The following is a 27,703-nucleotide window of genomic DNA, read 5'->3' as shown; positions in this document are numbered from 1 at the left end:
ATCAGCTTAAGCTGTAAAGCAGGAGATTTGATTTATCCTGACTTAGCTTGCATAACTGCAGACAGAATTAGGGGTTGGCAAGCCCTTCTGCACATATAATGGTTCAGACTGAAAGAGGGATCATGCTCTGATGCCTCCCACATGGCAAATAATTTCCATTATAATTCACTCTAATTTGTTTTATTTCCTTGATTAACTTTATAACGTAATAAAGCACCATTTTCACTTGAGCTATTCTCTGTTAATTTGTTTTAGTATTGTCTGTAATGATATTCATTTAATCTTTGTCATTGCTAATTTTAAAAATCACTGAAGTAAAGCCAGAAAATAGTAGAAAGCCGTGACAGTTGGTAGTTTGAGAGTCTTGCAATGGTCACATGGGGGCTGGCAGCCCAAAGCCAGCAGTGGGGTCGGAGCTGGCATCCAGAGCGTGGCAGCCCCAGGCTCTGGGGACAGGCCACGCTCTGCCACAGCTGAGACACCAACATGGTGGAACCTCACAGAGCAGAAAGCTCTCTAATCCCTGGGACAGGCTGGGAGAAGCTCCGGTTCTTCTGCACAGACATAATACCCTCTGGTCTTATTTTTGGAGATGGGAGTTCTCATTCTGGCATATCCTCTCTACCTTTGGTAAGAATCAGGCACTGCAGAATTTTTTTGGGCACAGCAGCAGCCTGGAAGTTCCTTCAGCTCCTTAGACATGAGTGCATTGCTCTGATCCCTGCTCCTGCCGCCTGTCCTAGGATGGATCTGCCCTCAAATCCTGACAGTCAAGGCCAGACACAAAGGTGGCGAGAAGTCCTTGGATTTTGCTTGCTCAGTAGCTCCAAAGCTGGAGTGTTCACCAGGATGTGCTGACAGGGTTTGTGCCCCTGTCACCATGTTCTGGGCTCTCCTAGAAAGCAAGCCCAAGGCTGGGTGGGTTTTCTGGGGCAGAGAGGAGCCAGGCTGCAGCAGTCCCTGAGCAGATCCTCTGGGAGTCAAGGTGCCCAAGTCCCTGCGGGTGTGCAGATTTTAGCATTTGCAAGGAGAGTCACATTGTGTTTCCTGGCAGTAGAAAGATGCATCCTTCAGCTCCCAGTAACATCTGTCACTGTGAGCGAGCTCTCTGCTGTGCTAAATCTGCCCTTCCTCGTGGAATATTTGCAGCAGAAGCGATCACAGAGGAAGCTTTGTGCAACAGTCAGAACTTTTTGCATTAGAGCTGAATGCTGATGCCTCCGCTCGCTTTCCATCAGAGACTAGCTCCCTGTGCTGTGTGCATGCAGAGACTTCATTTCACACTTGCTGCCCTCCTGGCTGAAAAGCCAAAAGCTGATGCTGCAGAGGCTCCTTGTTTTACGTGGCCCTGCTCTTTCTCTTTGGTTCCCAGGTTGCAGATGGTTGCTGATCAGCTGGTGGAGCGGTTTGTGGCCTCTGGCCTGATGCTTAAAGAATGGGACCGGGTGAAACTGCATGCCACAGTCATGAACACGCTCTTCAGGAAAGATCCAAGTATGTACAGAGCCTTCATCCTTGCTGCTAAATGCATTTAAAGTAGTCCCGTTGCTCAGCAGATGCTTTTGTTTGCTTTTTCAGTGTGGTTTTTCTTACCTACAGAGCTGGGGGGAGATGTCTGCAGATAAAACCCAGAAGAAAACAAAGCAACGAACAAAAGTCATAGATTCAAAACCTTGGCACCCTGTAGCACTCATAGTAACTGGGCTAAGGAAAAATATCTTCAAGTAGAATTGTAGAATGTCCTGAGTAGGAAGGGACCCACAAGGATCATCCAGTGCAGCTCCTGGCCCTGCCCAGGACACCCCAACAATCCCACCCTGTGCCTGAGAGCATTGTCCAAACGCTTCTGGAGCTCTGGCAGCTTTGGAGCACTGACCATTTCCTGGGGAGGCTGTTCAGTGTTCTCTCTGGGTGGAGAACCTTTTCCCAACATTCAACCTCCCCTGGCACAGCTCCAGCAATGCCCTGGTCACAGAGAGCAGAGGTCAGAGCAGCTCCTGCACTGCCCTTTGTGAGGAAGCTGCAGACCCTGATGAGGTTTCCCCTCCGTCTCCTTCAGGCTCAACAGAGCAAGTGACCTCAGCCACACCTCATGGAGGTGAGATCTTGGGCTCTCTGTGTCCTGGTGTTAAATTGAAACTGGGTAACAACTCCATATGTTGTGCTGTCCTTCAAACAAGACGAAAAGATAATCCTCTTTGGTTAACTTAGACATTGCTCATTTCTTTAGGAAAGTGATTCCATTGTCTTTGTCCTTAAATCAGCTGCAGACAGATGAATGGGATGCGAAGCCGAATGAGAGCTATTCTTGAGTGTATGGCGTCTGCTGTCTCTGCCAAAAGATTGTCTGCTCTGGCTGGCTGTAGCATCCTTCTGATCACATTACTTTATAAAGCAGCCCTAAAAGCATCACCCTTGGGGAGGGGCAGTGAGTTACAGCCTGGTTCTCCATGTGCAAACGTGCATGCTCTGGCACGGTGGACCCTGTGCACTGCAATAGGTTGCGTCAAGAATTCTTTAGTTGTTGCCTCTCAGAATCTCTGCAGGGACAGTGATAACAGCAGGTGATTTGTGTCATTGTTTTCTGGGCAGGTTTTGGGTCTGACTGCTCCTGAAGTCAAACAAGCACACCCAGGGCGTAGAAACCCTGTAAAGATGAGGCTCTCAAATTGAGCCCTGAAAATGTGACCCCAGAGTGCTGATGTGGCTCAGCGTGAGGGGAGGCACATGGGCAGCTAGGTCTGGCATCCTGAGTCTATATTCTGCACAACCCCATGAGGCATGAGAGGCATTCAGACACAATGGGGAGAGCATTCCGCCAGCATTCCGCAGGCAGCCATAGAAGTCGCTTTGTATTCCATACAGGATTTGAACGGCAAGCTGGATGTGAGGGGGACTTCATAGTTAATGATGGAGATGAAAAAGAAATACTGAATATATTCACCGAGTGAGGCAGAGGTCCTGTGGAAGGAACAGATCATGTACTTGGGGATTATATAAAAACCCAGCCGTGCTCTGGGGAAATGGATCTCAGATGTAGGCTTTTGGCAGTTGCTGTAGGCCTGGGCTGCTATTCTGAACGTCTGTGTGTGTGTGGCTGCGTGCCCACCCCACCGAAGCATCCACGGCACACGTATGCTGCAGGCAGCAGAGGTTTGTGTCGGTGCCGGCCGCATCCCGCCTGGCGTTGTGCTGGCATGCTCAGCCTGGAATCTGGTGCTGTTCCAGGCCATGCAAGTGCTGTCTCACACCCTGACATGGCAGGATGTGGGATGAGAACGAGCCAGAGAGAAGCAGGTGTGTTGCACTGAGCAGTCAGCCCTACAGAGTCACCACAGCAGTAGCTGTGATTTAGGGCCTTTCCTCCAGGTAACAGAGGTGATAGAGGCACCAGTTCCAGCCCTTTTCCTCTTAAAATCCAAAAATGGATTTTTTAAAATGGAAGTGGGGTTTTTTGCACGGAGAACTGGGCAAAGATGGTTTATTAGCTGGCAGCTGACTTTGGGGAGGGACAGAGTGGGGGGTGAAGTACAGCACACAGAGTTCTCCCATCTGATGCTCATTCTGCTGGTGGCTTTTCTCTCTACAGCTGAAGAACGAGACAACACAATGACTGGTAAATCATCTTTCAAGGAGCGGGAGTCATTTAATGGCCAAAATATCCTCAAGGTCAGTATGAAACAATTAGGGAAATGGAGCCAGCTATGGATATTGTATAGCCAAAAGAGGTCGAAACACCTCTTCTAGACTGCTTTTGTCTTAGGCTTATGGGATCTCCTGGGGGTTGGGGGGGGGGGGAATCTGTTTAGAAAATAAACAGTCCAGATCACTCGTAATTGGGAGCATTACAGTATTTAACAGGAACATTCCTTAAGCTGCTGAGGCTCAGAGCAGGAATATGAAGCACGAATGCTAAGTGGGTGTTCATGTTGTCGTTTACTTCGCTCCTGTTTTACCCTGGAGACTCAGGCTCGAGTTGATTCTCAGCCCACCAGAAAGAAGCACTTCGTTGCTCTTGTTCTACTCATATATATTTATGAATCTAAACCCCGCTCTCATTTCACTTACTCTTTTCTTTTTGGTTTTAATCTCTGCTATTGATTTGCTCCAGAAAAATACTGGGTAGTGGTAGGGAGTCCCACCAAGATCTGAGGGCTTTGGCAGTGATCAGAGGTTAGAAAACACGATCCCCCAGACTGTGGAGGTTGGGTAAGGCTCAAAGGGGAGCATGCTGCACACTCCCAGGCTTTGCCAGCCAGGCTTGGGACTGCAGGCAGCCTCTGCTGCTCATCCAGATGGCTATGGCAGACTGATGCTGTGGTGCTTGACCCCTGCAAGTGTCCAGAGAGAAAAGAGATGCACAGAGGAACAGAAATGGAAAACAGCACCGGCTTGTAAGCAAATTTGCAATCCTCATTGTGTGAGAGGATTTGTTGCAGGCAGCTCTGATAAGAGGGAGCGAGGACAATGCATGGATACATTTGGGAACGGTAAGATATTCTGGCAATGAAGATACATGAGGGAGGATGCAGGCTGAGTGGGAGCTGGACAACCCAGAAGGACTTTAAAGCCCTCCCAGAGGAGGGAGAGAGTGTGCTTTATTTGTATTTACAGTCTTAATCATGTATCAGGCATTGGATGCAGGGGGATGTGAAGGCAGGGAGTGGAACTGATTGATCTGTGTGCAGAGGACAAACAAAGGGACAAAATTAGGTTAAGCTCTCATTGTCCTCAAACGGTCTGTGCGAGCACGGTGTCATGACTCAGCGTCACCACATGTTGAGTGTGCAGTGTGAGACTGCAGTATTGCAAGCTGGAGCGGGGAAGCCACAGCCCTGGTCCCTTTCTTGATGTGATCTGCAGTTTTGGATGGCTCTCAGTGTTGGGAGAGCCAGCTCTGGAAGGGGGAGATGTGTGTCAGGAGCCCTGAGTGGCTGCAGGACTCCGCTTTCTCCACATTCACCTTGGCTCCTTTCTCCTGCTTCTGTTAAATTTGTCCTCAGGCTTTAGAGACACATAAAATCAAACTGTGGGTCTTCCTCCGTGCTCTCATCCCAAACTGTTTGTGCTTGGGATGGTATTAACGATGCTCCCTCTGCTGGTCACACCGTTTGTGGGGTCTGAGGATCTGGGGAAGGGTCCTACGGTGCACGGTGCTTGGAAATGCAACTGCTCTCCTTCCGAGGCTACTTCTTATTCTTGATGCTCTTGGAAATATGAGCCCGATGCATTTTTAAAGCTCCTAATTGATTTTGTACTGACGTAGCCAAAAGAGCTACTGGCTGTTTGAACTGCTGGTAATTACTTCAAAGCATGGCTTGCCACAAGAAATGTCATCCTTCTCTCCCACCTCCACTACATTTCCTAACCTGCCCGTTTTGTATTTCCCTTTGGTCTCCCACGTGCCTGCAGCAGAACGCCCGTTGGCATTAATTAATTACATGAGTCATAAATAGCTCCAGGCTTCTTACCGGAGGAGGCCAGCCTCAGTGAGCCACTGATGCATTCCAGCATGACCTTGCAGGGATGCACCAGTTCCCTCCCAGCCTGCTTTTATATCCATTATTTCTCTTGTGCTGGGGAGGCTGCCCTCTCGCGAAGTGGCTTCATTAACTTTTGCACCAGGATCCAAACGAGGGGCTGTTAATGAATACGGCTGCAGTTAGGCAGGCTGGTGGGAGGGAGGGCCATGTGCCCCGCATGTGATTCCAGGCGGTGGGACTCCGTGATGGCTGTGCTGAGTGGCTGTGCTCCCACTTGGAACACTAACAAAGCATGGCTGCTGGTAGGAGGGTAAGTGGGAAAACTCAGGTTTCATCACTCTCATTCCCATTGTGCAGCCCTGAAGGGCCAAAAGCTCAGGGCAGGACTGGAGCTGTCGGAGCACAGAGCACGATGGAAGCGCTGTGGCTCTGCTGTTCCAGGCTGAGGCTCCCCATGGTCAGAGCTGGGGGATGTGTGTGTGTGTGTGTCTGTGTGTGCAGATGCGCTGGCAGCACATGTTTGCTGATAACATGCCTGTGCTACACCAGGCTCCAGCTGGTATTTTGCTTTCAGCTGAACTAATCAGAATTTTATTTAATAATCCTTTGTTCTACCCGTTCCACAGAGTTAAACATACACTCCTATTTGTGCTAATAAATGGTTGTGCAGGCCGGTACCTTCCCACACTGCTCAGAAAATAGATCCTGTAGGATGACTTGCTTTTGGGAGTTTAAATTACTTCTGTCTTGAAGAATATCCCTGAAAAAGGCTTCCTGGCATAGGTGGAGCTGAGAGCCCAAAGGGCTGTGTGAGATTTGTGTCCAACAAAGCTTTGCCTTTGCACTTCTCTGGTCTAGTCCCAAAAAGCTGGGGATGCTTCATGGACCGCTTCACACGGAGCGATACGTATTCCCTCTAGGCTGGCTTCCCTCTAGTCACACACCGGACAGGAGCAGTGTCTCATCTCTCCGAGAGCCGAGGGAGGAGGCAGCAATTCCTGGCTGAAAGGCCCCATCAGCTCGGGCAGGGCCAGGCCAGGGGGAGATGCCGGCTTGGCAGCTCCCTGCCGTGTCCTGGCTGGCGGTGGCCGCGTGCCCTGCGCCGCAGCTGGCACGCCGCTGGCACGGAGACGGCCGGGGCAGCTGCCGGCATCTCCGGAGACCAGGCTGCGCTGCCTCCGGGTTTTTATTTATTTTTGTTTAGTGGAAAAAAAAAAAATCCAACGAAGGATGCAGTGAATAAATAAAAACGAAAAGAAACGCAAAAAAGGCTGACGGGTCAAAAATTTCTGTTGCACGTTTAAGGGAAAGGAAGAAAACCACCTGGACTCTCACTGGGTCAAAATGGAATGAATTTTGGCTTGAGTTAAGGTCTGAGAAGTAAATAAATGGCCTTTGCCACATTCAAACAAGAAGGAAGCAAATTCTGAGTGCAGAAAAAGCTGAACTCTGCTGCTTAGCACAGATCCATGCATTAACAGCTTACAAGATTAAATATTGAGGGAACAGCTACTGAGGTACAGCAGCAGAAAGCTGCACATCTTATGTCTTTAGGGCATTAAGGGGGACTTTAAGCTGGGATGGAAGACTGGGAATGGGATCAGCCAAGGTGGTGACACATGCTGCCGTGCCCTGGTCCAGCAGGGGGGCTGCAAGAGTGCCCAGGGAGGGCTTCTAGGTCAGATAAGGCATCATTTGATGAGGCCTCTTCTCTTTTGAGGCCTGCATGAGTGTATTGAGTTATGGCACTGTAGCTGCTTTCACTGGGAGCAGGGAGAAAGTGCAATTACTGTCTGATACCCTGGAGAGTCAGTGGTGTTCCCTGTCACCGTGTCTGTCCTGCTGGCTAAGAGCAGTGTGGTGGCTGTGGCATGCAGCAGTTCAGTTTAAAACTTTTGATGCAATGCCACGGAGAGAGGTGCGGTGGAAAGGAAAAACCTTGGCCTGAATAAACCCCTGACCCCTCAAAATACCCCAAAGCCCACCAAGCTCTAAACAAATGAATGCGGACCCCTGTGCAGAGCCAGCTCCACTTGCAGAGGAGGAGTGTGTCTTGTGTTCTGCAGCAGCTGGAACCCAGGCCTTCTGTGTAATTTTTGTTTGTGGATTTAAGGAGGCTGAGTCTTTTCCCGATATATTTCTAAGCTGAGGTGAATCAAAGAGCCAAAGAACCAGCGTTAGGTGGGGATCAAGACTGCCTGGTGTTCAGAAAGGGTAAGAACATCTTGTTATCCTCAGCAGTGTGGTAAAGATGTAGATCCAAAGTAGGACTGACAGCTGGATCAAATACCTAACAGGAGGTGGCTGCTTGGAAAGTTTAGAGTTAAAAATACCAAACAAAGAATCCACTGGGGTGAGGGGAGACTCAGTAAGAGATTGTGGTGCAACATCAGGATCTCAGAAAGAAGCCAGTGCTTTCCTCACCTCGTTTTTACAGAAGAATCAAAAGCAGAAATGAAAGGCTGTGATGCCACTTTGCAGAGGGGAGAATTCCTGCCATTACCAAGAGGTACCGGAACAATCGAGGGGGCTCAGCAGTGTGCAATTAGAGCAACAGTGGGATGGGAGGATGTGACAGTTGAGCAGATGAGACTGGAGATCAGTTTGTATAATCATGGGGGAAAAAGAGGAGATTAAATTTGGGTTGCTGTGAAAATGCTTTCCTGCGAATTATATTCTTCAGGGGGAGAAAAAGCCATATTCATGTTATTTGCATTTGATGAAACAGGAATCTGAAGTGGCATTTGAAAAATCAGAGCACACAAAGGAGGGGAGATATCTTTGTCAGAATGTTCAGGCCTTGGAGGTAGTGTTGGAAGTTTTGGGGGAAGGCTGAGCCACTGCGCTGAGGAGAACACAAGCAGAAGGTTTGTGCTGCCTTGCGTGACAGAGATCTCTTTGGTGACCTTACCAAGAAAAGGAAAAGCGTTTTTTCTTTTCTCTCAGAGGTGCTCTACACCCCTCTGACTAATTTTAGCAGGAGCTGTGAGAGCTGGAAGAGGGTTTGTTGAGGGCCTCTGAATGCTCTTTCCCCTGCACCTCTCCACTCCCACCCAGGCCAGCAGCTGAGCCTTTTGGAGGTTCTGTGGGTGCCTCTGCCTCCCACCCAGTGAGCATCCCCCCTTCTCACTTCCCTGAGATCCCTGTTGTGCCACCAGCCGGCCGGGGCAGTGTCACCTCTTTGATCTTAAGAAGACAGTTTTTCTCTGTGGAGCTGGCAGGGGCTGAATTACAGCAGCACCTTAATAGAAGGCAAGGACCCAGCACATTAAATGCAAAAAACCCCAACCCACTGATTAGCAAAAGTAGACAGTTCATCCCCAAGGTGCCATGACCCTTCTGCTGGATAATTTTCTGTGTCTGTCTGAATTAATTTACTGTCTCTGTAGCTAGACTCCTCCTCTTGGTGTTCGGTGGGCGTAGTGAGAGGTCACACTGACGGGAGCTCCTTGTCCTGGCATTCCCGGATGCCTCTCTAGCCTCCTGCCATCTCTGCAGCAAAGGCAAAGCCCAGCTCTTAGAAACTGTTGCTGCACTTGATGTAATAGGAGCCATGGGGATGAGGCTTCTGTGGAGAAATGCAGTGTTTGGTTATTAATTTCCTTAAGGTGTACTGCAAATCCCTCGCGTTTGAGGTGTAGGTCTGGGATCTTATCGGAGCCTTTAATTTGCTGAAAGGGTTTTTATTCTTGTCTGAAAGACGTGCAAAAATCTGGTAACCTCCAAATGTCCCACTTGTATTTGTTTCTTAGTTTGCAGAATGCCTTTCACCATAGCAACTGGGGTTTGATTTCCTGAAGCACATGAATTTTCATGGATTTGTGATGGGGGGGAACGGGCCCAAAACTGTGAGCTAAAGCAAAGGTTTTGCAGCATGGAAGCGGCAGGAGCACCACTAGATTTGGCTTGTGAGGAGGGGGCGATCCTGGAGGGAGGGGTTCTCAGCTGAACAAAGGCCTGCACCCCGCCCTGAACAGTTCTATTTGAAAAAAAAAACCAGCCTGACAGATTAATTTAGACTATTGCTGAATGTCACCCTCCCCACTGCTGCATCACCCTCTGGCAGCTGAGGTGGCTTTGCTCCAGTTTTATGAAGAGCTGAGGTTTCACATGGCAGCAGTCACAGAAGGATCAGCTGCTTCCATATGCACGGAGCTGGAAACCTCGTACTCATCCCACCCTTGGAGGTCAGGAGGGTGTTACGAGCAGCATGAAATACACTCCGAGGTCTCCAGGTGACACCCAGCTGGGGGGAGGCAGGAATATTGCACATGTGAGTTGGAGGGAACAGAGCTCCAAACAATGGTGGGAAATCGGGCAGAAACAAACAGGCAGCTGCAAACAAGGACAGGTCCTGGAGGGAGTGGTGACACCGGTGTAGGATGGAGAAGTTCCTCAGTACCAGCCCGACAGGCCAGGGTTTGGCTTATGGGGGGCTGCTCCAGACTGAGTCAGCCCATGGAAATTAAAAAAAAAGAGGTAAATGTCCTTAAAGTGAACCTCTGACTATGCTTAGCTGAAGGGCTTGTCTCGTTTTGGGTACCGTGGATGGGTGCGAAGAGCCCAGGGGACAACAATAAGATAATTGGAGGGGTAGAAAATGTCTGCAAGCTGGGGCTGAAAGAGTTGTTTCAAGGGTAATAAAGGGAAGGAGGGCAGCATGTAGGAAAAACTCCTGAAGCTTAGAAATGCTTTTGCCAGTAGCGGATGATAAAGTGATAAATAATGGGCTTAAATTGCAGCAAGGGATCAGGAAAATCTTTGTAAAGGGGAGGATAAGGAAGCAGTGCTCTAGAGGAGCTGGGAAAAGGGGGTCCTGATTGTTTTGAGGGAGCAGAGATGTTAATCCAGGATCTGCCACCACCAAGCTCCTCCTGCCTTGGAGAAGGGGAAGATGGTGGAGCTGATGACCTTCACTGGTGCTTTCTTCAGTTTGTCTCTTCATGATTCCTACATGGAATGTGTGCAGAACACCCGTGAGATGGCATCTGTGAACGTACCAAGAGCTTCTTGGCGTTTACGTGGCATTTACTTTGGCTCAGGAAATAAAAATATAAAAAGGAAACCTCCCATCATGCGCCTTGGATCGTTCTCCATGAACTTGCTGCTGCTTCTTATGTTGGTGGTACTTTGCCAGAGAGAGATGGTTATGTTGTTTCCAAGGGACTGCACCAGTGATATAATTGTAAGGGATTTTCCTGTGTCATAGAGGAGATAGCCCTGGCTTGGGTATCTCCCAAGAGAGAGGCCACTGGGACTTTTATGACACAAGATTTTCTCCCTCCTGAAGTCTGCCCGCTTTATTCTTCCTAAGGGAGATGAGGTGAAAAGGTCTCTGCTGCTGCCTTTTAAATCTTGCCAGAGGCTGGAAGAAAAGGAGAGGGGAAGGGTTGTTCCTTGTGGAAGGACTGGATGCTATATTGGGGATGGAGAGACACTCCAGAGCCAGCTGCACACTTGCAGAAGAAAACAATCTGCAGCCTTGTGGCTGGTGCTGGTGGGGACAGCCCAGGTGACAACCGCCCTCTCTGTCCTTCCTACCCGTCTTCCACCCTTGTGACTCTGCCCAACATTTTCCAGGACTGTTAACACCTGAACAGTCTTGGAAAATGTTGGATGGCCAGCCAGCCATCCTTTAAAAAGCCCTGGAAAGGAAGCAGTTGCTAATCTGGGGAGGAGGTTGGGAATGCTGGGAAGAGCTGCCTCTCTGGATGAATGTCTGCCTGCTTTTCCTATGCTTCTCATGCATTATTCCTGGCAAGCTTCCAAGCACAATTAAACCTCTGACAGATAATCATTGGCAGGGTGGTGTCCAGGGTGAATAACACGGGAATCAGGTATTTATTTTTTTGGCACCAAATTGTTGCAGAAATTTTTGAAAGTCAAAAATAGAAGGAAAAATAATATACTCATGTAACAAACTCCACAGATCTTACCAGTTTGCCTGGTTTTGTCTCATCTTCTGAGAGCCACTAGGGGCTTTGTTTTGGGGTTTGTCTGTCATAGTTTGGGGGAGTTTCGGTCACAGCTGGGACAGGGTTTGGTGAATTTTTTGGGATGAGGAAGAAGGAACTCTGCCAGCACATACTGCAACGTGGGAGCTGTGGCAGCTGTGGAGATAACAGCCTTCTGGAGAGGTCCTGGCAGGTCTGTGTGGGAGGCTGCAGGACTGAGGTGCATTAAACAAGTAGGTGGGATCCCAAAAGCAGAATTGGAGGCTGTGGTTTGTGCAGCACAGGAGGTTAATCAGAGGAACTCAGATGGACAGAGTTTGCTGGAGTTCAGTGGACTCTCTTAGAGTCCATTAGTGTTTCTGAGTGTTACGTTCACATTTCAGAATTTAATTTTTTAAAGATTTTTAATCTTTCCTTTTTTTTTGCTATTTCCTCTATCAGTCCTTTTCACCTGGTGCTGCTATCAGTAATCCAGCAATTTGCTGAGGAGTCAGCGCCTTCCTGCTGTGTCTGGCATGGGAACTGTGGCTGTGCTTTGGCCAGATGATTTGGAAAGGTGATTGTTCTCTTCTTTCTCCAGTGTTTTCCATCCCAAGCTGTGGACATGTTATACAAACTTTAATTTGAATATATCATCCCTTACGAGGTGGAAAAATTTCCAGGGGAGAGCGCAGAAAGTCTGCAGACAAACAGGTTTTGTTACTCTGTGTTGAGGCACCTCTTCAGAAACGCCGCTTAATTTTTCTCCATGCTTGTCAGCGGGTGCCTGGGATTTTGTTTGTTCCTCCCCTTCCCCAGAGGGGATAACAGCACTGTAACACGCTGATTTTCAAGAGAAAGCTCCTGGCTTTCCGAGCCCGTTCCCTCATTCACCGCTGCTCCCGATCGGGACACGCTGGGGCTGTGCTGCTGGCAGGCGAGGTGGTGAGTGTTGTCACTTCGTGCAGAGCAGCTGAAGCTGTAAAGCCTCCAGCTCCTCCAAAGCCTCCGTTTCATCTCCTGCTTGGAGCTGTCTGTGCGCTGCCGTCGGCTGCCGGACCCCAATTCCCAGCGCTGGGTTGTCTGTCAGCGTGATCCTCCTGCACATGCTCTACCATGGAGACAGAGCCCAGTGATGCTCAGGCTCTTCACACCCTTCCTGGATGGGATCTTGGGGTGGATAAACATCTTCCACCCAGGAGAAACAGCAGAGGAGGGATTGCTGGCGTCCCATCCTCAGCATGGACCACGCAGCGGGAATGACGGTGAGCTCATCCACAGCCGTAGGCTCCTGGAGCTACGATCCTCTTCCTCCCAGCCTCTGTGAAGTTGCTAATTTCTGTGTTCGTTCCAGATATGGGAAACGGGACCCTCCCTCAGCTCCCTGCCGAGGGCAGCGGGGGGTTTGTGAGGCGGATTGTCACAGGCTAATGACATTACACGGTGCAGCGCTGAGTCACCGGGGACAGTTTTGTGCTGTTGATCTGTAATAGCCCAGCCCTAAGGCACTGCTTTCTGGGGCTGGAGTTCACAGCAGAACTCCCTGCAGTCCAGGGAGGTGTGTGTATGTGTGTACACATCCATTTTATCCCGTGGTATCGCTGCTTGTTAGTGGGAATTTTTAATTGCAAGGCATTGCAGTGAGTTGTTGCTCCCTCGGCATTTCCGAGGCTCTCAGCAGAGCTGCTTGGACTTTTTATTAATTCAGGATGGGTCTTTTTTCTGGCTGACTACTGTAAACGACGTAAGGCTTTAAAAACTGATCAATAATCCTGATGGTAGTGGCAAAATCCAGGCCAAGGCAGCGTGAATGCGAGCCAGAGATTACGTGAAGGAAGTTTTAAATACCTCTGACTCCCTTCCCTTCCGTGGACTTACTTTGTCCTCCCACTTCCCAGTGCTTCTCCAGCCGAATCCATTAATATTTCTCTTGCTTGTTGAGCGCGTGACAGGTGATTTAAAGCCCCGGTTTGCGTTGGCACCTCCGCTCTTCATAACCAGAGCTGAAACACATCGCTGCTGTCCTTCAGTGGATTAGCTGTGATTTATTGCTGTTGTTCCCAGGCTGGAGCACAGAGGTGCTGTCTCATTCCGGGAGGGTTGTCTGTGGGAAGCGAGCCCCCCGAGGAGGACAGCTTGACAAACACCCGCACTTGGGAACACGACATCATTTAGGCGCCTGTTTTAACTTCTTCATTGAGGAGTCATCCTCCTCCTTGCTTCAGCAAAACCTACTTCACAGGCTTAAAAAGGGGAAGAAAATGTGGCAAAGAGGCATCCTGGGTTTGATCTGTCGCTCTGCCTTTGATAAGGAAGTTGTTGCGGTTTAGGGGTTGAAGTCTGTACGAGCAGTTTTGGCTCAGGTTTGCAAGGAGCGAGCGGTTTGATGTGTGATTCCATCTCTCCCAAAACAAGTCTCCAGCCTTTTGTCTTCCTTCAGAAAATGGTTGTCTTATCCCAAGGGAGGTCTGCTGGGTAGTTTGTGGGTAATGGAGGGGAACGGACCTCAGAGGAAGAAGGGTTTCCAGCATCGGAACAGAATTGTCTTACGGGAGAAAATGTGGTGTCAGAAATGACTGTGGTGCTGCTGGCTTTTCCTGACTCAGGATAAATGACTTTGGGGGGAGAAGTGGAGGAAAACTTGCTTTCTGGGAGCTACCACAGGGCTGCCTGCCTTTCATCATGACCTGAGTGGTGTGTCCTTGGACCCAGTCCCCAGGACGGGAGATGGGGAGAGAGGAGCACTTGGGCCTGCGGTAGTTTGCAGGCTGCCCTGTGAAATATGGGTTATCCATCATCCAGTTCTCTCCTTCTCTTGGGAGCTCATGGCTTTTGGGGAGGGCAGTGTGGCTGTAGTCTGTGCCATCCCCCACAAATCCTGGGATGCTGCTGCTGTCACTCTCCAGGCACCTGCTCTGTCCCCATGGGAGATGCAGGCATCCTCACTGAGCATTTCCCAAACCTTTGGCTGTGGCTTGAAAGGCAGGGCACATCCCTGGGGCGTTTGCTTGGAGGTGCTGGGTCTGGGGTTAAAAGTTAACAGTGCTCTTTCCTTATTCCATTCTAATTCAATTTGGGAAGGCAGCAGGGAGATGGAGGGCACTTAGTCCTCTAAGTGCTATTCCCTTGATGGGAGTTAGTAGCTTGCACTGCATGCGTGGTGTTGATTCTGTAAGCTGACCTTTACCTCCATCAGGTTCATTCTCATTTATAATACTTTTAAAAAAATCCCAACCTCCATCCTCTTATTTATTCCTTGGGCATTGAGGACATAAATCCTTTGGCATGTTTGGATTTATAGAATTACTGTGCTTTTGCTGAGCCTCGCGTCCCACTCCAGTCAAATGACACGGCTCTGCGGGTGATTGCGTTTCTCCTCCCCTGCTTCCCTCCTGGCTGCTCCTGATCCACATCTCCTCATGTTCCCTGCAGCCTTTTCAGGGAAAGGTGGGCCCTTGGCAGCTGTAGGAAAGGACAGGAAGAGGAGTTGGCCACTCTTGGGGTTATCAGCGGTTGCTTCTGAAGGGCAACAACCTCCAGGTACCTTCTTTCCTGGTGCAGAATAAAAAATGCTAAGATGCTTTCCCAGGAGACATTTCATCAGCTGTGCTCCAGGGCTCCTCCGAAACCAGAGCATTTCCGTGGTGGCTGGGGAAAGGGGGGAGTTATAAATATCTTTCTTGGCTCTGCTTGGCTTCTCCTCAAGATAAATAGAAATGAAAGTCAAAAGCAGAGACTTGGCTCTCTGCAGTCTCTTCCTGAGTCCCCAGGGACCCGAGTGCAGGATGCTTTTGTGATGGGAAGCCACTTCCTGGTGTTTCAGAGGTCTTGGAGGATTCCTGGTATTTCAGAGGTGTTGGAGGGTGATGTTTGAGGGGCCTCTCTCCACACTGCCTGAGGCAGGTCTCAGATGTGCAGTGATCTCCGTGCCTTCTGTGCAGTGGTTTCTGTCATGGGAAGCCTCAGGGAGCACAGGAGCATTGGTGAGAAGCTGGCCTGAAACAAGAGCAGAAAAAAGTGTCTGTGGTTGTCCTCTAAATCTTGTAGCATGTTTACTCTCAGAAAGTACAGCCACATTACCAAAAATCAATAGTTCTAGCAGCGTTCCTCCCTGGGAAACACACAGCTGCTCGAACACACGGGAGGTGGTGAATCTTAAAAAAGCCAAGGGAATACAAAGTGCTTTGGTACAATGGCTTTGCTGCACTTTTAGCAGTGTACAAATGGAGGGCCCTTGACCTGGGCAGTGTCTTCTGGGCCTTTCCATTCATCCTTCTGCTGTGACGTGCCTGAGGCTCTGTGAGGCAAGATGCTCGTGGAGGGTTTGTCTCATTAACTAATTTTTGATTTGAAGTATGTGTATTTAGTAAGAAAAACAGGTTGTGGTGTCCAGCAATAGCAGAAACAAAACTCTTCCTTTGGTTATTTTGTGGAAAGGTTTGACTTCTAGTGCTGCTGATGAGTCTGGCACATCCCAGCATTTAATTTGTTTTCTTCATAGAATTCTGGAATGGTTTATATTGGAAGGGACCTTAAAGTCCACCTTGTTCCATCCCTCTTGCCATGGACAGGGACACCTTGGATCAGAGTGCTCCAAGGCCCATCTAACCTGGCCTTGCACTTCCAGGGACAGGGCAGCTTCTCTTGCCAGGGCCTCCCCACCTCACAGGGAGGAATTGCTTCCCAGTATCTGAATCATGCTCTGGCAGTGGGAAGCCATTCCTCTTTGTCTCCATGCCTTTATCCAAAGTCCCTATCCAGCTCCCTTGGAGCCCCTTCGGCACTGGAGGAGGACCTCTTCAAACCCTAGTACTCCTTGCTTCCCAGCACACCTACCACTCCCTCTGTTATGAATCAAGAGAGAGGTGATTTCTGTTTTTCCTGAGTGCAGAGTGCTCTGTGATGGGAAGGAGTGGCAGTGTGAGCAGCCACTGTGACAGGGACAGGTGTGAAGGTTTGGGGTGAGTGGGCACAGTGGCAGAGCATTGCAGGGAGCCCCAGAGAGCAGGAAACCATCCTTCCTTCTGAGGTCAGCCAAAACAAAGAGAAAGGTGACCAACCCCTTTTTACTGCCATCTCTTATTAATGAGATATTTTATCCTAAGTCCTCCAACATGAAAGACACAGGCTTTTGGGAACATAATTAATCTATCTTGTATAAATCTTTAATTGTATGAAATGGAGTTTGTGTGGCTGTTGTCATTTCTCTTCCTCTCTTTTCCTCCTCTCCCTGTTTGAGATGCTTCCTTAGCACAGCTTCTTTTCTGCAGGCTGCTCTTCTTTAGGGCAGTGAGGCCATGGAGCCACTATTCACAGTGTCCCTTGAGGCCATGCTGCTGCCCTGGGGTCTCTTGCTCTGCCCCAAGACGGGCAAGGAATCACTTTCCCTACGGCTCTTTTCCTTTGTGGACTGACAGCAAACCCAGGAATTGTCCTGAAAGAAAACTAGCTGGTCTCCTCTGGAAAAAAGGGTATAGAATACTCTTGGGACAAACAACAAAAGAGCAGTTGTGCCCAAATCAGTGCCAGGCAGAGCCAAATGCCTCTTTGGAGGAGGTGAAGTGCAGCCTTTCAGATGCTAAATAGTTATTTGGGATTTCAGTCAGTCCCTCTATGGAGGAATTGATGCACCATTGGCTCCAGGAGGATTAATGTGTTGGCTTTCCTTCTTGCCTTCTGTAAAGGGCAGGAAGGGCTGTGGGACTGTCTCGAGCCCACGCCTGCAGGGACAGATAGAAAATTGAATAGGAGACAGATGGAATGGACATTTTGGAGATCTCCAAGGTGGGGAAAAGTCACTGCTCAGCTTCTCAGTGACTCACAGCTCTCCGGTTAAACAGAGCTTCCAAATTAGCATCTCCACCGAGAAGCTTTTCCTGAGGCACAGCTGATGTTCCCAGGTAGAGCAATTTCCTGCTGCTTAATGGAACGGGAGGAGCACTTTGCGCTTGGATGCGATGCTTTTCCAGCAATAACTTCTTGTAAAAAATTCTGATGTCATTTTTTTTGGTCTGCTTCGTGGGTTGGATTAATGGGCAGGGACACACCCCCCGGGTGCTGGAGTTGGCTTGCTTTCCTTAATTTGCACTCAAGTCTTTGCTGAACAAAGACGGATTTGTTGAACAAAGCGGGGTCAGTGCTGGGATGAGGAGCCTTGTGCCTCCAGCCTGCTACTTTGAATTAGGACTGCGCTGTAGCTGTTAAGTCCTGCATCCTGTGGCCTGGATTGGAGCAAACCTCCTGGCCTCAAACCTTGCTCCTGCAGAGCCTGCGACCTCAAGAGCCACCCCAGGGGTGGTGCCTCCGGAGCAGTGGTGCCTCCCCACACTCCCTCAGTGACACAGGCAGCAAAACAGGAGAGGTTTGAGCAGCTGCTGCTGTAGATAAAAAGAGTTCAAGTGCAGTCTTTAGTGGGAAATATAACGTAAAGAACGCTTTGATTTAAAGGCAAAACCAATCTGTGAGTAGAGGCTTTTGATGGGGCCAGCTCCTGCGAGAGAGCTGTGGGCCAGCTGCTGGCTCCGTTTCTCTGCTGCCCTTCAAGTGGTTTTTTTCTTCTTCCTTTCAGCTCTTTGAGAACTTCCACTTCGGGGAGGTGCAGCTGGACTCGGTGCGTCTCTCCCAGAGGTTCTCCTCGGACACCTCTGGCTACTACGCAACATCTGGGCAGCTGTGCTTCTCTTGAGGTGGCCGTAGCGGGTCTGCTCTGTGCCTGATCCCTCAGTGAAAGGTTTTAGAAGACGTGAATCTTCAGTGGGAACCTGGGAACGCCAAGCTGGGATGCCTCATGACTCCTCCAAAGCATGGGAACCATGGCATTTCCCTGCAGCTTTTCCCACTGCTCTCTTCTTGGGGGTTGCCAGAGTCCTTCCTCCTCCTTCCCCCAGTATGTCACGAAGTTGCCTCTTTGATGTCTGTGGATTGCTGGTTTTCCAAGAAAATTACTAAAACTGGGGCTTTTGGGGCATCGCCGGTGTTGAAACATGGCTTTTTTTCAGAAGAAGGAAGTTTGTTCTTAAAATAAGTATTTAAAATCCAGGAGAGCTTCGCCGGAGCATGATTTAACGATATTGAGGTCAGGCATTGCTTGGATCTCCAGCAGTGTGCCTGTGTGATGTAGATCTCCAAATAAATTAATTCCCTTCAAAAGCAAAATGTTTATCTCCTGTTGCATTGATAGTTTCTGTAATTAAACTTCCAGCACAGCACATAGCTATGATAATAAGAAAGCACTGACGATTAGAGCGCTTTCCAGTGACCGTTTCGGAGCGTGTCAAAAAACATATGCCTTGTAGGTGGTTTCTCCATTAAAAGCAGCACCAAGCTCTTTGATTCCATTGTGAATCCTTCAGAGATCTCAAGACAACGTTGTTTTTTTCCTGTAAATCTCCACATTTGGTAAAAATAGCGACACAGGATTTCAACTTGCCCTAGGATGAATGCTTCAGAAAATGGAAGGTGCTGGTGCTTGAGTGTTTTGTAACAAAACAGGTGCTGCTGCCCATTCCTAGTCGCTTCCATGGATATGGAATCATGCTCTGGTAGAGATGGAGAGTGTCTCAGCCAGGGATGGGGGTGCTTCAGCAGAGCCCACGTGTGTTAGTGATCATTTCACCCCATTTCTTCCCTCCACAGTGAGCTGGCTGTTTGGCCATGCACAAACAGCGGTGGGAGTCGTTCAGGAATTGGGATTGCTTTTCATTTTCCCCTCAGATGTGTTGCTGTTTATGTGTCCCAGACCAAATTGCCTGTCTGTTTTCAAGCCTGCCTGTCAGGCAATCAAATCATCTGTGCTTTTGCTGGGTGCCCTTGCTTGTACCCAGCTACAGCCTTTGGGCTGATTGTGTCCTTTTCCTTGGCGTCAGACCGCCTTTGTGCTCTCCGAAAGCCGCCTTCCAAACGGTTCCCTGGGGAGCAGAGCACCAGCACACACTCACAGGGAGGTGCTGAGAGCACTTAACACCAGTTGCTGTCATCTTTCCGCCAGCCTGAAGAGGTACTTGGCAAATCTCTTTGGAACAGACCTGGGAGATGCTCGCGCAGCCACCAGGAAAGGGGAGATGCACCTTGGGAAGCTTCTGCCTGGCGAGTTTTTAACGACTCTCACTGGGAAGTTTGAGGCAAACACGGGTTTTTGACAATTGGAGCATACTCCTCCTCTCCCCACTTGTGTAAACATGTTTTAGTGACAATTCTTTTGGAAGTTGGTTGCATTTCACTAGTAAGCAGCTTATCCCGCTGCTCTAGCCTGGCACAGCAAAATTCATTTCACACCTCCTTCCTCAGGCAGAATTTAGGATTCTGATCTTTTGCCTGACATCACTGGGGTTTGCTGGCAGTTTTCCTTCCCATCCTGGCAGGGAGAAGAGAAGCTGGATGTTTGCTGTGGCATCCCCAGCTGAAGCTGTGAAGGAGCTGCAGCTGGGGTGAGTTGTCACTTGTTGCCTACCCTGATTTCCCCCCGCTAAGAAGAGGGCAAAACCCAAAAGCAAAACCTTGGGATTGGGGGGACTCTTCCCTGAGGCCCTAAAATGCTGTGCTGGGATGGCCGAGGAATGGGGACCACAGCGTGGGCATCGCAGGGAGAGGGGCTGGAGGATGGGAGATGCCAGGGACAAGGGGCTGGGGGATGGGGGTGCAGTAGGGACTGGGAATGCAGGATGGGGTATAAAGGTTGGAGATGTGGAAGGAATGGGGGATGTGTGATGGATACGTGGTAAGAATGAGGGATGTGGGGATGACTGGTGTTGGATGGGGATGTGGCAGAGAATGCAGGATGGAGGATGTGAGATGGGGACCTGGCAGGGACCAGGGGTGCTGGACGAAGGATGGAGGATGGAGGATGCAGGACAGAGATGTGGCAGGGATGTGGGATGAGAACATGGCAGGGACCAAGGGATGCAGGACATTGGATGTGGGATGGAGACTGGGTAGGAACCAAGGATGCAGGATGGGGGATGCAGAATGGAGATGTGATGGGGATGGGAGATGCAGGGTGGGGTCACGGTATGGACCGGGCACGAGGGGTGCAGAATAGGGGTGTGTCAGGGGATGCAGGATGGGGGATGTGGAATGGAGACCGGATAGGGACCAGGAATGCGGGAAGGGGGTGTGGCAGGGGATGCAGGATGGGGACGCGGTAGGGACCAGTAGTGCAGGACGAGGACTTCAGGATGGGGGTGTAGCAAGAGTTGCAGGGTGCACGATGAGGAACGCGGGACGGGAACAGGTCCGGGACGGGGGTGCAGGAGGGGGACAGAAGGTGGGCCGGTGCTGAGGCCGTGCCGAGCCGTGCCAGCGGCTCCCCCGCCCCGGTGTCGGCGCGCAGGTGCGGCGGGCGCGGCGGAGGCCCCGCCCCGGCCCTCCCGCCGGTGCCGCCCGGTGCCGCCCCGCGGCCGCACTCGCCGGCGGCGCCTCCCCGTGCGCACCGCACCGCTCCGCACCGCGCCCGCTCCCCCCGGCGCTGCGGCAGCATGCGGGGCTGCGGCGGGCGCCGCGCCCTGCTGGCCCTGCTGGCCCTGCTGGCCCTGCTCCTGCCCGCCGCCGCCGCCGGCCCCGGGCCCGCCGCCGGCCCCGCCACCGGCTCCGGGCCCGCCGCGGCGGGGGAGAGCCCCGGCAATTTCATGGAGGACGAGCAGTGGCTCTCGTCCATCTCCCAGTACGGCGGCAGGATCAAGCACTGGAACCGCTTCCGAGACGTGAGTCCGCGCCGGCAGCGGGGCGGGGGGAACGGGACGCGCTGCCGGGCACCGGGAGCCCCCTCCCCGCACTCCCCGCCCCGCCGCTGCGGCTGCCGCAGCGCGACCCATCCCGGCCCCGGCCCCGGCCTCAGCCCCGGCCCCGGCCCCATCGCGGGCGCCCGGGGATGCTCGGCGGTGCCCGCATCCCGCCGCGGCCGTGGGCGGCTGCCGGCCCCGGTACCCGGGGGATGCTCACCGGCTCCGGCAGCGCCGCCGCCTCCCTGCCCGACGCCAAAGCTGCGTGGCTTATGCCACTGCCTCCATAGCCAGGGCTTGATCCCAAAGCGACCCTCTCCGGTGACCGGGGTGCTGTCCCCTGCACCCTCTCCCCGTGCCCCACATGGGGGTGCAGGCAGGGCCCGCCGGCCCCTTGCGGGGGCTGCGCCGTGGCCTGAAACCCTCGGTGACAGCCCAGCCCGTGTCAGGGCACGAGCATCCCCCGGGACTCCTGCTCCCCCGAGCCCCGCGGCGTGTCTCCGGAGCCCCGCGCGGTGCCGCAGCCGGGGCCGGCGCTGCCTCCGCGGGGTGGTGACCCCTGGGGATGTGGGGGACGCGAGGCAGGGAGGATGAGGATGCAGGCACTGCTGGAGGAGCGCTGGCTCACCTGGCACACCGGGCTCGGGATCCTGTCACCCCTTCCCGTTACGCAGCCCTTGCGAACAGCCTCGATGGCATTTAGCTGCAGCCCTTAATATTATGAGGTAGTCGGGGTTTTTCCTGGGCTCGTTTTACACCTCCTGCTCGTGTCCTCCAGGGTGGGAAACATGGTGCTGCAGCCCCATCCTAGGGAGACCCAGGACACCTGCAGCAGCCGGGCGGGGAGGGGGGCACGCCCCGAGCCGTCCCCCCACCCCCAGCCAGCCCCTCTGGTCTTTGTTCCGATGCACACTCGGGTTCACCTTGGCAGCGAGGATGGGGTGGATGGGATGGACGGATAGATGGATGGATGGATGGATGGATGGATGGATGGATGGATGGATGGATGGCAGCAAGGGAGGTATGCCCACTGCAGGGCAGGGGGCACAACCCCCGAAATAAACCAGTTGGGGGTCAGAGCACGGATGAGTGTGCAAAGGTGTAAATTCCTCCCCTGGAGACCCCTGCCTGCAACACTCCCGCTGGCCAACGCCAGCACTGGGCACCTGGGAGCTCGGATGGCTGCGGGTGCTCGAGGGGAGCACTTGCAGATGTGCCCCCATGGCACTGAGCATCCCCGGGGGGGTTCAGGGCCGAGGGATGCCCATCCCCGGGCGCTGGCTGCACACGTGGGGCCCACCCTGCTGTGGCACGGCAGCCGTGCTGGGGGGGGTGCAGCCCTGCTGCCGGTTAGCTTGGATTAATAAGCAAATCCATGGATTTGTGGGGTTTTCGACTGAGCAGCGCCGGTGGGGGGATGCTCGGGGAGGAGCACGGCTGGCGGCCGTGGCGAGACCCGCGCCGCAGGGAGCTGCCGGGCGCCGCAGTGTTACCAATCACGGCACGGGAACGCGGCTATCGATTGTGGTGCAAACACCGCCGTGCTGGAGCGAGACATCCCCTCCAGAGCTGCCTCCCGTGCCGCTGCTTCCAGCTGCCATCCCAAACCCTGCCCACCCTCTCCAGGGCGGCAGGGATGCTCCTGCCTTATCGCAAAGCTCACCCCGGAGCATCCCGTGGGGCGGGCGATGCTTCCTGCTGGGAGGGTTTGAGTCCCTGCTGCTCCCCCACACCCCCAGGGTGCTTTCGGGGTCCTGTGGGAGCAGTTCAGCCTCCCCAGGCAGCGACATCCATCTTGGCCCACTCCTTCTGGGCTCACAATTGAAGAACCAGGGTGGCAGCACCATGGGGATCCTTTGAGGTCCTCACTGGGCTCCCAAGGGCTTCTTCCACCCGATGCCATTTCCATCCCTTTCCTAGCTAGCTGATGGGGGAAGGCTTTATCCTGTGTAAAGGCTTTCCAGGATAACAGGTCTAAGCCAGAGATGGGGGAGCACGTTGGTGGTCGGTGCCAGTGATATCCAAGGCTGGTGGCGAGAGCTTTGGGCCCCGGAAGGTCAGGGTGCCCCTCTGGCACAGGGTGCCTGTCACTGTGGGTTGGGGCCGGGAGCAGGGCTTTGTGCTGTCCCAGAGCTGACAGTGGGCTTTCTCTCTCTCTCTCTTTCTTTTCTTGGTTCCGGCTGGGCCATCTCGCTGCCGTGCTGCCAGGAGGTGGAGGTGAGCCCCGAGGGGGTGACACCCCGCTTGTGGGGGGAGGCTGCTCCCCGTCCCTGCTCCCTGCCCTCCGCTGTGGGGGTGCCCAGGGGGTGTGTGCAGCGGGAGCCGGGCCGGTGGCCCCGAGCGGGGTGATGGCACGCCTGGCCCGCCGGTGTCACCTTTCCCGCCACCTGCACTCAAGCAGGCTCTCCCCAATTCGCAGGATGACTACATCAAGAGCTGGGAGGACAACCAGCCCGGGGATGAAGGTACCGCTGAGATGGGTTTGGGATGGGGCACAGTGGGTTCGGTGCCAGTCAGTATGGCGGGGGGTCGCACTCTCTGCTTGCACCCGCCCCGGGCTTTCCCTTCCGGCTCGGAGCGGTGCTGGGGCCGGTGCGAGCCGGGAAGCAGCAGCTGGTGCCGAGGCGGCTGCCCAGCTGCAGCCTGAATGGCGCTTTGTGCCGGGCCGGCCGGGGGCCAGCGCTGCCGGGGCTCCCCTGGGGCGTCCCCGCCTGCCCCAGGCCTTCTGTGCCCCCCCAGCCCTGGACACCACCAAGGACCCCTGCCAGAAGGTGAAGTGCAGCCGGCACAAGGTGTGCGTGGCGCAGGGCTACCAGCGCGCCATGTGCATCAGCCGCAAGAAGCTGGAGCACAGGTAGGAGCGCGGCGGCGCCGGGGCCGAGCGGTGGCGGGAGGAAGGGGCGCCGAGGCGGGGGCTCAGCATCCTCTCGCCCCGTGCAGGATCAAGCCGCTGGGCCCCAAGGCGCACGGGGGCTGCAAGCCCTGCCACGCCGCCCCGGTGGCTGCCGTCTGCGGCTCCGACGGCCACACCTACAGCTCGGCGGTAAGGACGGCGGCACCCGCCGCGGGGACGGGGCCCTGTGCCCTGTGTCTCCCCGCCGACGTCCCGCTGCCGCCCCGCAGTGCAAGCTGGAGCAGCAGGCGTGCCTGGCCAGCAAGCAGCTGACGGTGCGGTGCGAGGGGCAGTGCCCCTGCCCCACCCCGCACAGCCCTGCCGGCGACAGCAAACAAGGTGAGTGGCGTGCAGGGCACCGGGGGACTGTCCCCGAGCTCTGCCCGGCCTGACGCTGCCCCGCTGGACCCCACAGAACTGTGCACCGGGCAGGATCTGGCCGACCTGGGTGACCGTCTGCGCGACTGGTTCCAGCTCCTGCGGGAGAACGCCAAGCAGAACGGCTCCGGAGGGCTCCCCGCCAGCCCCACCTCTGGTACCTGTCCCTGCCACACGGGGAGGGGACGTGGGCTGCTGTCCCCACGGGGGCCGGGCAGCCACGGGCTTCATCCTGCCCTGCAGCGCTGGAGAGGAGCGTGGCAGCCACCTGCAAGGAGGCGGTGGGGTGGATGTTCGCCCGGCTGGACACGAGCGGGGACCTCTTCCTGGAGGCGGCCGAGCTGGCCGCCATCAACCTGGACAAGTACGAGGTGTGCATCCGCGCCTTCTTCAACTCCTGCGACACCTCCAAGGACGGCCGCGTCTCTGCTCCCGAGTGGTGCTTCTGCTTCTGGAGGGAAAGTGCGTCAGGGCAGGGGGGAGATGGCGCTGAGGGGCCCGGGGCTGGACACCACGGGGTCAGGAGGATGCACTTCATGGGGCTGGCGGGGATCTGTGTCCTGAGGGATGCATGCCATGTATTGGGGAATCTGTGCTGTGGGATTGGGGTTGTACCTCATGGGGTCATGGGGGATCCATGCTTTGGCATTGGGGTTGTACCTCGTGGGGTCATGGGGGATCCATGCTTTGGCATCGGGGTTGTACCTCGTGGGGTCATGGGGAATCCATGCTTTGGCATCGGGGTTGTACCTCATGGGGTTATGGGGGATCCATGCTATGGGATTGGGGTTGTACCTCGTGGGGTAATGGGGGATCCATGCTATGGCATTGGGGTTGTACCTCGTGGGGTCATGGGGAATCCATGCTATGGGATTGGGGTTGTACCTCGTGGGGTTATGGGGGATCCATGCTATGGGATTGGGGTTGTACCTCGTGGGGTTATGGGGGATCCATGCTATGGGATTGGGGTTGTACCTCGTGGGGTTATGGGGGATCCATGCTATGGGATTGGGGTTGTACCTCGTGGGGTTATGGGGGATCCATGCTATGGCATTGGGGTTGTACCTCGTGGGGTCATGGGGAATCCATGCTATGGGATTGGGGTTGTACCTCGTGGGGTTATGGGGGATCCATGCTATGGGATTGGGGTTGTACCTCGTGGGGTAATGGGGGATCCATGCTATGGGATTGGGGTTGTACCTCGTGGGGTTATGGGGGATCCATGCTATGGGATTGGGGTTGTACCTCGTGGGGTTATGGGGGATCCATGCTATGGGATTGGGGTTGTACCTCGTGGGGTTATGGGGGATCCATGCTGCGGGACTGGGGTGTGGGGGATGTACATCGTGGGATTGGAGATGGGAGTGGGGCTGTACATCATGGGGTCATAAGGAAGCCGTGCTGTGGGTTAGCGTGTGTGGGGGGCGGGATGTATGTCAATGGGCAATCCTTGCTGTGGGGTTTGGGGTGGCTGTGGGATGTTTGCCTTAGGGGGAGAGATACACCACAGGGTTTGGGGGAGCTGGAAACCATGTGGGGCTGCATGCTGTGGATCATGGGGAAGCACATCTTGGGTTAAGGGGGATGTGCATTGTGGGGGACATCCAGCATGGGGCCAGGAGGATACACACTGTGGAGCTGGGGGATGTACTCCGTGGGCCAGGAGGATACACACTGTGGAGCTGGGGGATGTACTCCGTGGGCCAGGAGGATACACACTGTGGAGCTGGGGGATGTACTCCGTGGGCCAGGAGGATACACACTGTGGAGCTGGGGGATGTACTCCGTGGGCCAGGAGGATACACACTGTGGAGCTGGGGGATGTACTCCGTGGGCCAGGAGGATACACACTGTGGAGCTGGGGGATGTACTCCGTGGGCCAGGGGGGGTGCACATCGTGGGGATGCACACCATGGGGAATGCACGCAGTGGGGTCTGGGGGGATGCACTCCATGGGGGGAATCTGGAGTTCTGGGGGATGCACACCACAGGGATGAGTGCTGTGGGTTTGGGGGTGCACACTGTGTGGGGTGGGGGGTGGCCTGTCCTGGAGGGGCTGCATGCCCGCCCTAAGAGCAGCATGTGGTGCTGCTGCAGAGCCGCCCTGTCTCAGGGAGCTGGAGAAGATCCAGATCCAAGAAGCAACCAAAAAAAAGCTGGGTGAGTGGGGCATCCCAGGGCCCTTTCCCCCAGCAGTGCCCCGCGCAGCCGGGCCGGGATGAGGATGGGGATCTCCCTGGGGGGCTTTGGCACTGCACGTGTTTGGGGGGGGTGGGGGGCCATCGCTTCCCTGCAGGCACCTTCATTCCCAGCTGCGATGAGGACGGCTACTACCGGCGGGCACAGTGCGAGCCGGGCGGCGGCGAGTGCTGGTGCGTGGACCAGCACGGGGCCGAGCTGACGGGCACCCGCGGCCACGGCAGCCCCGACTGCGGTGAGAGCTGCGGGGAGCGCCCGCCTGGGGACGGGGCTGCAGCCCCGGCACCGCCCCTGAACCTCTGCCCCTCGCCCCTCCAGATGAAGCAACGGGGTTTTCGGGCGACTTCGGGAGCAGCGTGGGCTGGGAGGACGAGGAGGAGAAGGAGCCGGAGGAGGCGGGCGAGGAAGGCGAGGAAGAGGAGGGCGAAGCAGGCGAGGGCGACGACGGCGGCTACATCTGGTAGAGGAGCAGGAGAGCCCGGTGGGCGGCACGGCCGGGAGGCAGCCCCCCAGCTGGGGGTCCCCGTGACCCCCCCGCTGCCGGTGTGGCATGGGGTGGGTGCTCCCCCCTCCGGTCCCGTGTGGGATGTGGCAACGGGGCGCTCGCCCGGGGAGGGGGCGAGCGGGGCGGGGGGGCCGCTCTTATGCGAATTTGAGCTTTTTTTTTTTTTTTTTTTTTTTTTTGGGTAGAGCCTTGTAGGCCTAGTGTGCTGCTGCGTGGTCTTCAACCGGGCAAATGGCGCTAATAAAAGTGGGAAAAAAAAGGAAAAAACAAACAAACAAAAAAAAAACCCAAGAAACCCCCTTATAGATAAGCTGCCCCCCCTTCCTCCCCTCATCCCCCCTCATGTTGTGCTTGCGTGGCTGCCCCGGCCCCCGGCGTTGTGTAGCGGCTGTGAAATAAATACCCCGTGCTGTGTCAAACACTCGCCCGCCCGTTCCTCCCCCTGGCACCCCCCGTGCCTCCCCTGCACCCACCGGCCCTGCAGGGCTGTCCTGGGGAGGGGGTGGTGGTGCTGCTGTGCCCTCCAGTGAGTGGGCACTGCAGGGCTGGGGAGCAGGTTGGGGTGGGAGTGCCCCCCCATCAGTGCCCTGGGTTTG

General features: G+C 54.2%; 2 protein-coding genes across 2 annotated transcripts in view; both read left to right on the top strand.

The window, feature by feature from the left end:
• The window catches only part of ASCC1 (activating signal cointegrator 1 complex subunit 1), a 33,444-nt gene extending 14,873 nt beyond the window's left edge, over positions 1 to 18,571 (top strand). The window contains exons 7-9 of the mRNA XM_068196962.1: positions 1,373 to 1,494; positions 3,590 to 3,669; positions 17,985 to 18,571. Of these exons, the coding sequence (XP_068053063.1) occupies positions 1,373 to 1,494; positions 3,590 to 3,669; positions 17,985 to 18,101 (319 nt within the window). The 3' untranslated portion in view covers positions 18,102 to 18,571. The remainder of the gene's footprint in view (positions 1 to 1,372; positions 1,495 to 3,589; positions 3,670 to 17,984) is intronic.
• Positions 18,572 to 20,820: 2,249 nt separating this feature from the next.
• Positions 20,821 to 27,286, top strand: SPOCK2 (SPARC (osteonectin), cwcv and kazal like domains proteoglycan 2). The gene is made up of 11 exons (XM_068196961.1): positions 20,821 to 21,114; positions 23,341 to 23,349; positions 23,552 to 23,597; positions 23,872 to 23,986; positions 24,073 to 24,175; positions 24,256 to 24,364; positions 24,441 to 24,560; positions 24,647 to 24,865; positions 26,501 to 26,563; positions 26,700 to 26,837; positions 26,921 to 27,286. Exons 1-11 carry the CDS (start codon positions 20,890 to 20,892, stop codon positions 27,064 to 27,066), a joined length of 1,293 nt encoding a protein of 430 aa, XP_068053062.1. The 5' UTR covers positions 20,821 to 20,889; the 3' UTR covers positions 27,067 to 27,286.
• Positions 27,287 to 27,703: the final 417 nt, after the last annotated feature.

Source organism: Anomalospiza imberbis, chromosome 8 (assembly GCF_031753505.1).
Source record: "Anomalospiza imberbis isolate Cuckoo-Finch-1a 21T00152 chromosome 8, ASM3175350v1, whole genome shotgun sequence".
NCBI classification, from domain to species: domain Eukaryota; kingdom Metazoa; phylum Chordata; class Aves; order Passeriformes; family Viduidae; genus Anomalospiza; species Anomalospiza imberbis.
The sequence above is the reverse complement of the archived record's forward strand: the minus strand, read 5'-3'. Positions and strand labels throughout refer to the sequence as shown.